This window comes from Dendrobium catenatum, unplaced genomic scaffold, assembly GCF_001605985.2.
Source record: "Dendrobium catenatum unplaced genomic scaffold, ASM160598v2 fragScaff_scaffold_348, whole genome shotgun sequence".
NCBI classification, from domain to species: domain Eukaryota; kingdom Viridiplantae; phylum Streptophyta; class Magnoliopsida; order Asparagales; family Orchidaceae; genus Dendrobium; species Dendrobium catenatum.
Window position 1 is genome coordinate 572362 of NW_021318810.1, and position 13425 is coordinate 585786.

The 13425-nt window shown below is 37.4% G+C and overlaps 1 protein-coding gene across 1 annotated transcript; it reads left to right on the plus strand.

The window, feature by feature from the left end:
• The first annotated feature begins 1412 nt into the window (after positions 1–1412).
• LOC110092519 lies at positions 1413–1946 on the plus strand. The gene has a single exon (XM_020817100.1). It carries the CDS (start codon positions 1413–1415, stop codon positions 1944–1946), a length of 534 nt encoding a protein of 177 aa, XP_020672759.1.
• Positions 1947–13425: the final 11479 nt, after the last annotated feature.

Below are 13425 nucleotides of genomic sequence, written 5' to 3' on the forward strand. Positions count from 1 at the left end.
TCAAGCTTAATTATGATATGGATTCTACCCCCGTTACTGATGACGGGATTGCTGTTATTATGAAATCTGATCAGAAATGGCTAATTCTCATATCCTGAGGAACTCTCTGGTTATCAAAGTTTTGGGTAATAATATCCCTTTCCCAGTTTGCAGTAGAGAACTTCGGAAGCAATGGTCTAGATTTGGAAATTTTCACTTTACAACCTTGGGTCTTGACTAGATTCTCTGTTCCTTTACAAAGCCGGAAGCAGTAGAAGAAATCCTAGAAGGAGGACCTTGGTTTATAGGAGGCAATATCATTGGGTTGGATAGATGGTCCCCCAATTTTTCACCTGAATCCCTCAAAGGACTTACAGCTCCTATTTGGATTCGTTTTCCGTGCCTTCCATTGCGCTACTGGGATGAGCAAAACATTTGTAGAATTTCTTCCAAGATTGGAATTCCAATTTACCTTGATGGAAATTCTTTTAAAAGGTGGAAAAGGGAATATGCCCGGGTTTGTGTTCATTTAAATCTGGACAAGAAAGTTTCTAAAGGAGTTTGGATAGAAGGAATGCATGGTAGATCCTTCCAAAAAGTTGTATATTAGAATATTTCTTCTCTATGCTATCATTGTGGTAAATTGGGTCATTTAAAGAACCAATGTTCTTTAATCAATAATTCTTCTTCAAAAATTGCTGATCCAAATTCTAATGTTATTGAGAACAATATGAATCAAGGAGAAGATAAAGCCAATGACCAAGATGAACTAGGACCTTGGATACAGGTCAAGTTCAGAAAAAATAGGGCTGTGGGAAAAATAGCTCTTAAGCAGAAAACTGTTTCTCAAATCTACCTTCCAGTTCAAGCAAATCCGATCATAGAAGAAGGAGAGATTATTGAACCAACTGCTTTTCAAATATCAGAATCTAAAGCCATCTATTCCATGGGGGAGAACAAAAATAATGAAGTAAGGCTGAAAAACAATTTCAGCATTTTGGAAGAGGAAGTGCAGAATTCTTGTTTTGAAGAATCAAAGGGAAATAAATGTTCTTCAGAGTTGATTAAAACAAATTCTGATAAAGAAGTTTTGAAGGATCCGGCTGATTCCATTTCTGTTATGAAAACAGAAGAGATTGAAATAGATAAAGATTGCAATGGGAAAGAATATTATGGCAAAAACAACCTTGAGGTTGAACTCTTGGAAAAGGCGGTTTCTCCTACAAAAAACATCAATGGGAAGGGTTGCTTGCAAGCTCTTGAAAATCCTGAGGGATTACTTGCGAACTCAAGTATACCCTATCATAAATCTGACTTCAAACTTTAGAAGGAGCTGAAATCCATTGGAGTTAGAATCATGTGATCTTCATGTAATGAAATTCATTGGACCAAGGTACACTTGGTGTAACAACAAGACAGGGGGAGCTAGAATCATGGAAAGATTGGATAAATGTTTGTTGAATTCGGTTGCTTTGCAAACAATTCAAAATCCTATTATTAAGCATCTTCCAAGGGTAGCTTCTGATCACTGCCCCATTTTAGTCAATCTGCTTACTCCAGCTGCTCGAAAAAATAGACTTATTAGATATGAAGAAGTGTGGTCTTCTTATGCGGCTTCTACCGGTATTGTTAACAGCTCATGGAGAAAAAATATGATAAATAAGAAATTTAAAAGAGTTTTAAAAGCACTTTATTACTGGAGTAAAAACAAACATCAGGATTTGATGATGTTGAAAGAAAAACTGAAGAAGGAAATTTTTGAAATGCAGTTTAAAGAAGCAGAATCAAGTGGCTTGTCCGAAGATATGTTACAGTTGCTAAAATCTAAAGTTCATGATTTAAACATTACCCTATCACAGCTGAACAAGTGGTGGAGGCAAAGAGCAAAAATGAAATGGTTGGTGGATGGTGATTTAAACACCAAGTTTTTCCACACTTATGCGTCTGTTAGATGGAATTCTAACTAGATACATCAGATTAAACGCGTAGATGGGGGAATAACTGTTGATCAAAATGAAATTGAAAACATCTTTTTTGATTTTCTTAAAAATAAATGGGATGAGAAGGTTTGCTATCTATCCGGTTGGCCAAAGCCTTTTAATGTGCTTAATGATTTGGACATACAATTTCTTTTAAATGACTTAAGGTATTGATGGGATCTCTTATTCCTTCATCAAAACTTTTTGGTTTATCATTAAAAATGATGTTTGTAAGGCTATTCGCTCATTTTTTGATCTAGGAATTATGAGTCCTAGTTGGAAGGAGAACTTGGTAGTTCTAATTCCAAAAATAGAGAACCTGATTTTACCTACTAATTTTAGACCTATAAGTCTTTGTTTATCTATCTATAATTTGGTAGCCAAGATGTTATTAAACATAATGTTAGTTCTTATTCCAAAACTGATTTCTAAAGATCAAGCTGCTTTTATTAAAGGCCGATCTAGTTCTGAACATATTCTGTTAGCCCAAAAAGTTTGTAACAAATTTAGATTCTCAAAATCTAAAAAAGGACTTATGGCTATTAAAATCGACATGGAACAAGCTTATGACAGTATAGGTTGGCCAACTCTTACTCAGGTCTTGAAGAATTTGGGTTTTCTAGATAAGTTTGCTAACTTACTTATTCAGAGTGTTTCTGACACAAAAATTTTCTATTATCATTAATGGTAATTATTCGGGTTGGATCAAGGCTAAAAGGGGGTTTAGGCAGGGCTTCCCACTCTCTCCCTTTCTTTTCATACTATGCTACCAACTTGTTTCTGATATGGTTATGCAAAATGGAAAGGAATTGGGTATTAAAATAGCTCCTAATGTTGAGAAAATTTCACTTCTATTATATGTTGATGACATTGTTTTGTTCTTGGAAGCTAATGGGAGTAGTGTTAAGAAAGCTAAAGAAACTTTGGAAGATTACTGTAATTTGATCGGGCAAAGAATCAATATCCATAAATCTTTCATTATATTTAGAAACTCGGTTAATAGAAGGAGAAGGAGGAGATTGGCTAAAATCCTAAAATTCAAAGTGGTTAAAGAACTTAAATATCTTGGGATCAATATTGTGTTGAGAAGGACTTCTAGAATGGATTTATATCATCTACTGGACAAAGATAATAACTATATGAATGTTTGGGGTAACAAATACATTTCATTAGCTGGGAAGATTCTTCTTGTCAAATCTATATTTTCTTCCTTCCCTATCTATCACATTACTCACTCTTTAGTTCCTTTGGGTATACTCAGGGAATTAGATAGAATGTGTAGGGATTTTTTGTGGAACAAACATGATGGTAATAAAGGTTTATATTATGTTTCATGGGATGTACTATGCAGGACGCTTAGTCTGGGAGGGCAAGGTATCCAATCTATGGTTTATAAGGTTGGTCCACTTCGAGCAAAGTTTGCATGGAACCTCATCTCTGGCACATCTTCTACTCTCAACAGAGTTTTGGTTGCTAAGTATGGTAATCAACCTTGGAACATTCAGCTTAAATATCAAAGTTCTCCTACGATCAAAATTATTGTTAATGGATTTCAAGCTCTTAAAGATATCTTAAGGTGGAAGGTGTCTAAGGGCAACAATATCAATATCTTGCAAGATGTTTGGATTTTTGATAAATCCATTTCAAGATGGCCTACCTTTGTAGCATACATGGGACAAGATATCCAAAATCTGGATTTCTTTGTCAACAAAGGTGAATGGGATGCTGATAAATTGAAGCTCTTCTTTGGACCAGATTTGATTGAAATTATTAACAAGGTCCATACACTTCCTAATTTAAATGAGGATCAATTGGAACTAAAATTTAAGTTCTCAGGAAAATCAATCTCAGCTTTAATTTATATAAATTCTGGAACTGATGGAAGTGAAGATCCAACCTGGAAATGGAGAAAAAATCTGAAGCTTAGACCACGAATAAGTCTTTTTTGGTGGAGACTTGGTATCAATGCATTACCATCAAATGTTTTTTTGAAACACAGAAATCTGTCAAGGATTGAAGACTTCCCGAGAGGTTGCAAATATGTGGAAAATGACTTCCATATTTCGGTTGTCAAAAGCTTATACAGATTTTCAATGTTATTAGAAGCTGGGGATTCTCTGTTCCTGTCTTTAAATCCATTGAAGATTGTTTTAGAGCATTAAATTTAATGGCTAATACTGGTCCTTTAATTGGTAACATTTACTGTTATGCGGTTATTTTTTTAAATTGGATCAACAAAATTGGATCAACAGGAACAATGTGACTCATGGGGGGGAAGGAAGATAGCACCTCTTTCATAGCAGCCAATGCTATCAGCATAGATGAAGCATCTTTCAAGAAAAATTTGGAATACTAGGAAACTAACCAGCTCTCACAGCTGCCATTTCATTGGTTTCCTCCACCAACCGAATGGATTAAATTGAATATAGATGCCTCTGTTAAAAGCAATTACAATGCTGTATTGGTGGTGCCTTCCGTGATCATAGAGGGAGGCTATTATGTGCATTCGGTATTAAGTGTAAGCACTGGGATCCAGCTCAAATGGAGATGAATGCTATCTTATCTATAAAATCTTTTACTCTTCAAGGGAGATATGATTACAAAGGTATCATTATAGAAGGTGACAATAAAAATATTATAGATTTTATCAATAAAATCTTTAATATGCAACCAGGTTATGAGGAAGACTTATGCAATTTGGACTTCTCTTATCTATCTGAGTTCAATCAGGTTCTTTTCCACTTTGTTCATAGAAATAGCAATAAATTAGCGGATTTTTGTACTAATTATGCTTGTTCCTTTGATTTCTTTTGGGATGATCTCAGTAGTAATAAGGTTCCTCCTAGTTTTATTTCGTTACTCAAGGAGGACTGTGATTGTGAAGCAATCACTTAGTTTATTGTACTTACTTTTTTTTAATAATATTTTTCTCTATGCATTCCATCAAAAAGAGAATACACCTTTATTGCTAGCCCGTTACTTGTTGGATTCTTTTGTCGCTCGTATATGAGCCACGTTGAAGGCGACAAGTTATTTGTTGTTTGAGTTTGATTCAAGTCCATATGTTCAAGTAAAGTTTGGATTTACAAGTCTTGGCACAAATCCTTGCATATTTATTTTATCTTGAGTTTAAATCTGAGTTCAAATTTACAAGTTCAAATATTTTTTCAAAGTTTTGTTCATCTTATTTGATATCAAATCAAATGCAAGACCGAGTTTCTTGAAAGTTCAATCTCTTATTTAAGTCTTCTTATGGTCCAAAATTTTGTTCAAGTTTTCTACTGTCATATTGAGTTCATCTGGATTTGAGTCTAATGCTTGCAAATCCAAGTTTCACTTGGTGTTGCACAGTTAAGGTTCAAGTGCACAAGTTGTTGTTGTCCATATCTTATCCCAGTTTTAGTTCAAAGTACAAGTTCAAATCTTTGTTCAAAGTCTTCAGAAGTCCTTGCAAGTTTAATTTCATGTTCACTTGATATGAATTTGATTACAGTTTGATTTTATTTTGTTTGGTTTTGATATTTAGAAATCATTTAGATTTTATTCAGGTTTAGGTCCACAAGTCTAAGTCCACTCTTATTCTTTTGAGTCCAAATCCTTATCCTCTGAGTTCAAATCAGGCCCAAGTGTAGTCATATTTTCACCTGAAATTTTAGCAGTCTTCCGGCGTCTCCCTCATTTAGGGAAAAACTATGAAAAAATTGGGCCTCACGCCACACTAAAGAAAAGCATGTACGCTAGGTGCCCTCTTACGAGGACATCGCGGCCGTGAAATCTTTATCCCCACCACGCTAGAGAAAGGTGTGTATGGGTCTTCGGTACCTGTTATAAGAAAAGAGTAGTTGTTCCCCCGCGAGCGAGTACTTATGAATATCCCAGTCTCATCGAATACATTTTAATTAAAACTAATTATGATTAATTAATAATTAACATTAATTTTAATTAAAATTAAACAACATTAATTTTAATTAAAACTATGTAAACTCTCTCCCTCTCCTCTCTCTGTAGTTTGGTGAGCTCACTGGATTTGGCCGAAGGAGAGCAAGTGAAAGGGATAAATTACCTTCATAGAGAGCGAGCTCTGTTCTGCTTTTGATCGGGTAAAAGGGGAAAGTCATCGGGGAAGCAAAGTCGAAAAGTAATGACGGGACGGAAGAAGCTCACGATTGGGAGGAAGTTTCTTTCACAATGAGCAGAGCTCCCGTTGTTGCTTATGATCAAAATGTCGTAACTTTCGGCTGACAAAAAGGAACGGTGTCGGGGGAGCGAGGTCATCCGGCCACGAGGGGAGGCAGAGAAGCGAGCTCCCGTCATTCTGTTGATCAAAATGTTGCAACTTCCGATCTGCCCGAAAGGGAAGTCGTCGAGGGAGCCGAATTTGAATGCCAACAAAGGAGCCAAAGTAGAGACACTTGCAGTCTCTACACCTTCGCAGCGAGCGGAGCTCCGATCAGGATATCGTAGCTTCTAATCCGACTTGAGGGAACGTTGTTGTCGGAGGCAAGTCAAACATCAACGAAGGATTCAGAGAAGCAACAAGAGAGAGCGAGAGAGTGGGCACAGGAAGATGCCGAAGTCCTCGTCTCTTCCCCCTTTTAACGATGTGAGCGAGTCGTGGGGAGAAGCAGCGTCAACGTGCGAGCGATGTGCGAGGGGTGTGGACGACGTGTGATGTGGGATGCCAGAGCAGCTACGCGACATTTTTTTTCGGGACAACGATCAACAATATAATCTTCATAATCTTCATATTTTAATACACAAAGTAACACTATAATTGGTATTAACTTCTTTAATACCAATTTTAGTGTGTGAGTACACACCCAAGATGAGGAGGGGGTAAATTGATGTATCTTTTAAAAAATTAAGTAAAAGATTAGTAAAAGATAATTAAGCGATGTTATGTAAAATAGGCTAATAAGTAATTTTAAATTTATTATATCCTAAAAAATATTTAGCAATAATTTAAAATAAGCTATGAGCAAGTTATACACTAGGGGTGTTAATATTTGACACGATCCAAAAATCAAACCTGAATCTAACCCAAAAATTCTAAGTTTGGGTCAACCCGTTTAGAAAACATGTCAGGTTCATGTTTCAAATCTTGACTCTATTATACATTTGGGTCAGGTCACATTCTAATTAATCCTCCTTATAACCCATTTGCCACTGGCGCCTTCCTATTGTAGTTTGTCTGTTGTCACTCGTCCTCACTCCGCTCGTTAGTCCGTCGCAGACCCACAATCATTCGCGCTTGCCCTACAACTATAAACAGCATGCCAGGTTACATGCTTCGCACACCCACACAGAGAGCCCGCACACCCCCTCGCCCACTTGCGGCTCGCCTACACGGGGCACCCCCCTCGGGCATTGGCCTGTCGCACGTGCTAGCCTGCACTCGTCTACCCAGCAATCATATAAGTGGATCAGGCCGGGTTAACCTGGCTAAGGGCAGGTCGGGTCTGAGTCTGAATTTCTAACCTCTTTGCCTACTCGGGATGAGTTTGGGTCTAATAAATTAAATGTGGGCTAATTTTGATTGGACCAGAACACAACACAAAAAACCATTTTGACACTCTTATTATACATATTAAATAAAAAAAAATTTCTTAAAAAATTCTATTTTACTTTTAATATACTATTATAACTTTAATAATGATCAATATTAATTCTTTGTAGTTATCATATCACAAGGTAGCATAAGAACATAAATAAATATCATAATTACTTGTCATGTAGGTAGGACAAAGACTAATAAAGTGTAGAAAAGAAAAAAAATGCAAATCAAATTTATAGTGGTTCACTTATTAGCCTCCCAAATTACTCTCTTAAGAATTTCAATAGCTCACTTCTTTTTCTCTAAGATAGAGAAGCATCTCTTCTTTAAGTGAACCCCTTATACCTCTTTTCCTCATTGAAAAGCATGGCAACCGTAAGCCATCGGTTATATTGCACAACACACAGAAAAGCTCCACAAGATCAAATGGACTTTATAAGCAAAGCATAAAAAGTTCTTAGATTTGATCTTTAGACTATCAAATTTGAAGATTTAAGGATATGATTTGGGGAACAACCATTGGTGCAAGCCCTCATAAAGATATCTCTTAGAGAAAGTGAATAATCTCAAAACAAAGGAGAAGTTGCAAATAAAATAGTTATCCCCAAAGCTCTCAAGGTTTACTCAACAACCTCTTTCACTAAAATCACATTTTATAATTTTTTAGAAAATTATATTTATAAGGTGGCTTAATTAGAAATTCTAAAAAGGATGTTTAAAAACAATTTTAGCTAGATCATGCAATTCAAAGCCAATTTTAGGAAAACAAAAATATTTATTTGATCGATTTGTATGAGGATTGAACAATACAATGTTTTCATTGATTTAATTTTTAATACACTACTTGATTCACATTTCTTAATTGGTAATTACCAATGTAATCATACAATTAGATATGTACCCTATGATTTAATTAGTTTAATTTTGAATTCACTTATTTATGGAGAGGAATATATGATGGTTATACAATTTTAAACATAAATGATCATATGATTCGATTGCCATCCTATGGTACAATTAGTACTAGAATTATAATTTTAAAATTTTTTGACAATCAATAAAACTTGATATTTCAAATTACTAAAAATAACATAAATATTGTACAAATCCTGCAGTACAATTTATCATATATCTGTTAACATACTATGGCAGTAAGTTTACCAGAGCAAGTTCATTTCCACTACCGCACATGGCCATCACGTGCCTGGAAGACGTGCGCCCTCCTCGACATTCTGTAGGCACCGTTCTTACCTTTCAGTTACAGCAAATTAGCATATATATGTGTACTGTTGATTCAAGAAATGCAGAGAAATGATAGAAGCCTAAAACCCATTCTCTGCCTCTGCATTTTCTAACCAAATTCCTTTGTGCTATTTTTTTTCTCTATTTCTGCCATGGAGTATGGCAACTCCTCTACCACTGAAAGTGTACCAGCTCCTGCTCCGCCCGTTGAGACCGTAACACCAGATTCTGCTCCGCTTGTTGGGACTGCACTCATTCCGCCTCAGTTGAAGTTCTTAATGTCGACCAGTAAGAACGTTATTAAGGTGCAACTCAATCCCAAAAATCATCTCACCTGGAGATCGCAAGTGCTCAAGGTGTTTAGAGCAAACAGCTTCGAAGGATATCTGGATGGCACTATTCATCGCCCGCCTCGTCAAATCGCTTCAGCAACCGGAACTATAATTTTGAATCCTCTCTTCTCAACTTGGATGTTAATTGATCAGAATTTGGCCGCTGCTCTCTTTTCAACAATTTCGACATCTCTTCTACCTTATGTTCTGCATTTGGATTCGGGTTCCGAAATCTGGCAAACCATCGGCAAGAGGCTACAATCTTCCAATTGTTACCATATTCTTCAGCTGAAAATGATCTTAACTTCATCTCTATGGGCAACAAGACGATGCAACAATTTTTAACTGAAATTAAAATCAAAGTAGATCAACTTACAGCTGCTTGTTGTATTTTGGATTCAGAGGATGTTATCATGTATACATACTCTCAATGGATTGCCGGCCTCGTATCAAGGATTCAAGATGGCAATTTGTACAAATCTACAGCCGTTAAGCTTAGATGACTTCTATTCCTTACTATGCAGTGACGAAACCAATCTTGAAAACAAAGCTGCTCGTGCGCTTCACTCTGTTCAGCTATCTAATAGGTCGGTTGCTCTCACGGCCTCATCTAGTCGCGGTTCTTCTCGGCAGCCGTTCCGTAACAACAGAGGCCGTGGTCGTTTTAACCAATCTCGTGGAGGTCGATCATATGCACCCCGCATTGAATGCCAAATATGTGGCAAGCTAGGACACTCTGCAGAGAAGTGAGCATATCACTAATCTCAGTTATACCTAAAACAATCCGTTTGCATTTGTGGCTGAGTCCACAGACAATGCTAGTTCTTCCGACTGGATTTTGGACACGGGAGCCACATCTCATATCACACATGATTCAAATCAAATGCTGGCATCTCAACCTTACCATGGCTTTTAGCAAATTCAAGTTGGGAACGGGCAGTCACTTCTAATCTCTCATATCGATCATGGGCTTCTTCCAACCCCAAAGCGTAAGCTATCTCTCTCCCCTATTCTTCATGTTCCTAAAGTATCTCATAATCTTCTGTCTGTTCATCGTCTAACATCTTATAACAACTGTACTGTTTCTTTTTCACCTCATGGCTATGATATAAAGGATCAGAAAACCAATCAGTCGGTTCCCTCGAGTCCGTGCCATGATGGTATCTACCCTGTAATTCTTTCATCAAGCTTGTCTTCAACAGCTCTCTATACCACCACTAGTTCATATCTTTGGCATGCCAGGCTCGGCCATCCTCACAAGGCCGTATTATCTAGTTTAGCTATACGTTTTCCATCTTTACATATTTCTGTTTCAAACAATATATGTCATTCATGTCAAACTACAAAGAGTCATAGGTTTCCCTTTCTCAGTTCTGCTTCTAAATGTACTTCTCCTTTTTAAGTCGTCGTGTCTGAGGTATGAGGTCCTTCCCCAACTTTATCTATTAATGGATACAGATATTATGTCTTATTTCTCGATGAGTTTTCTCGTTTCTGCTGGGTATATCCTATGTGTACTAAAGCTGAAGTGTTCTCCAAATTTGTCCAATTTAATGCCATGATACAGAAATAATTTTCTACCTCCATTAAAATTTTTCGTTCATATGGAGGTGGGGAATATACCAGTTTACATTTTAAAAATTTCTTCTCTACCCATGGTATTCTGCATCAGTTTAGCTGCCCACATACTCCTCAGCAAAATGGCCTTGCCGAGCAAAAACATCGTCATATAGTTGAAACTGCTCGTACTCTATTAATACAGGCTCATCTCCCCACTACATTTTGGGCTGAATCTATACTAATAGTAGTATATTTGATTAATCGTCTTCCCTCCCAAAATACACATTCTGAATCACCTTTTCAACGGCTGTACAAGCATTCTCCTTCCTATTCCCACCTCAAAGTATTCGGCTGTTTGTGTTACCCTTGGCATCAACCCGCTGCACCTCATAAATTTGCCCCGAAATCATCTGCCTGTCTATTCCTTGGCTACAGTTCAAATCATAAAGGTTACAGATGTTACCATCTCAAGAATAAGAAAATTATAATATCTCGTAATGTGCAATTTCATGAACATGTCTTCCCGTTCATGACTCCCACATCTCCTATTCAATCATCTCCAAACTCCACTACAAATTCTACTACACCTCCCCTGCTCCTTGTTCCTCATTCCTTATCACCACAGTAGCTAAAGTCTTCTGATAATATTCCTTCTCTTCATACTACCCCCAACAACCATAATTCCAACTCCAATGCTCCCTCATCTAGCTCTACATCACTTGAGCATTCCTCAACATCTCCTTCGTCTCCTCACCCTTCTGCAAGTATATCTCCTATCATTACATTAACTCCACCTACCAAACATCATATGGTTACTAGGTTGCAAACGGGAATGCTGAAGCCGAAACCTGTGTTCAATCTTCAACATCACATTATTGATGAAAGTGATCCTACCTGTTACTCAGCCGCAAATAAACATCGCTATTGACCGGATGCCATGTCAGCAGAGTTTCAATCTCTTCAACAATAAGGAACATGGGTCCTTGTACCTCCGCCAGTATCTCAAACTGTGCTTGGATGCAAATGGATTTATAAAACCAAAAGAAAATCTGATGGCTCAATAGCTCGATACAAATCTCGTCTGGTTGCCCAGGGTCACCGTCAAGAGTTTGGTATAGACTATAATGAGACGTTCAATCCAGTAGCAAAATTACCTACTATTCGTCTCTTCATTACTACTGCAATTCAAAATTAGTGGTCAATCACGCAATTAGACGTGTCTAATACATTTCTACATGGTGATTTGGATGAAGTAGTATATATGCATCAGCCCCTGGGGTTTAAAGATCCTCAACAACTGGACTCTGTTTGCAAGCTACAAAAAGCCATTTATGGGCTTAAACAATCCAATGGTTTGCCAAACTCACCACACATTTACAAGCTTGGGGCTCTCGGCACAGTGATGCCGATCCTTCTCTGCTCATCTACAATTATGACTCACTTCTCATCTATTTTTTTGGTTTATGTAGATGATATTTTAGTCACAGTTAATAACATAGCAATCCTCTCTGATTTGCTGACTAATCTTCATCAGCATTTCCAAATTCGTAATCTTGGAAATTTGAGCTATTTCCTAGGCATCCATGCGGTTGCAAATGATACAGGATATCATCTTTCCCAATCAAAGTACGTTATGGATCTACTTCACCGAGCAGGAATGTCAAATTGCAATCCAGTAGCCACTCCTTTACCTGTGAAATAATCAACTGATGCAGCTGCATTACAACCATTTGAAAATCCCGAACTATTTCGACAGCTTGTAGGTGCTCTTCAATATTTAACAATAACCTGTCCGGATATTTCTTATGCCGTTAATCTGTTGTGTCAAGCTATGCATACACCTTTACAACATCATTTTCAGGCTTTAAAACATCTACTTCGTTATGTTAAGGGCACTACCGATTTTGGTATGCAACTTCGTTCTAGTTCTTTATCTATGCGTGCCTATGCCGATTCCGACTGGGCAGGTGATCCATTCGACCGGTAATCTACCACGGGTTATTGCTTATTTCTTGGTGATAATCTTATCTCATGGTGTGTGAAGAAGAAACCTATTGTGGCACGCTCGTCCACGGAAGCTGAATATCGAGCATTAGCCACTGCTGCCATCGACATTATTGGGATCAGACGCTTGCTTGCTGACTTTCAGTTCTCTATTATAGCTCGTACTTCTCTCTATTATGATAATGTCTCAGCAATAGCGCTTGCCCATAATCCAGTATTTCATGCATGAACTAAACACATAGAAGTGGACTATCATTTCATACGGGATTGCATAAAATTTGCTTCAGTCAATGTGCACCATATTAGTTCCCAGGATCAAATAGCTGATATCTACACTAAGGTGCTTCCACGGATTCAATTCACCAATATGCGCAACAAGCTTCTGGTTTCTCCGGCACCATCAGCTTGAGGGAGGCTGTTAACATACTATGGCAGTAAGTTTACCAGAGCAAGTTCATTTTCACTACCGCACATGGCCATCACGTGCCTGGCAGACGCGCGCCCTCCTCGACATTCTGCAGGCGCCGTTCTTACCTTTCGGTTACAACAAATTAGCATATATACGTGTAATGTTGATTCAAGAAATACAGAGAAATGATAGAAGCCTAAAACCCATTCTCTGCCTCTGCATTTTCCAACCAAATTCCTCTGTGCTGTTAGTTGTTCTTTCTTGCAGGTTTAATAATATCAACATTTTAAAATAATTTTCTAAATCATTTTTTTCTTAATTTAATTCTCATGTGTGAGTGCTTGATTATTTTACATATATCATATT

Coding starts and splice junctions, on each gene's coding strand:
- LOC110092519 (XM_020817100.1), top strand. CDS start 1,413: ATGGAAAGATTGGATAAATGTTTGTTGAATTCGGTTGCTTTGCAAACA.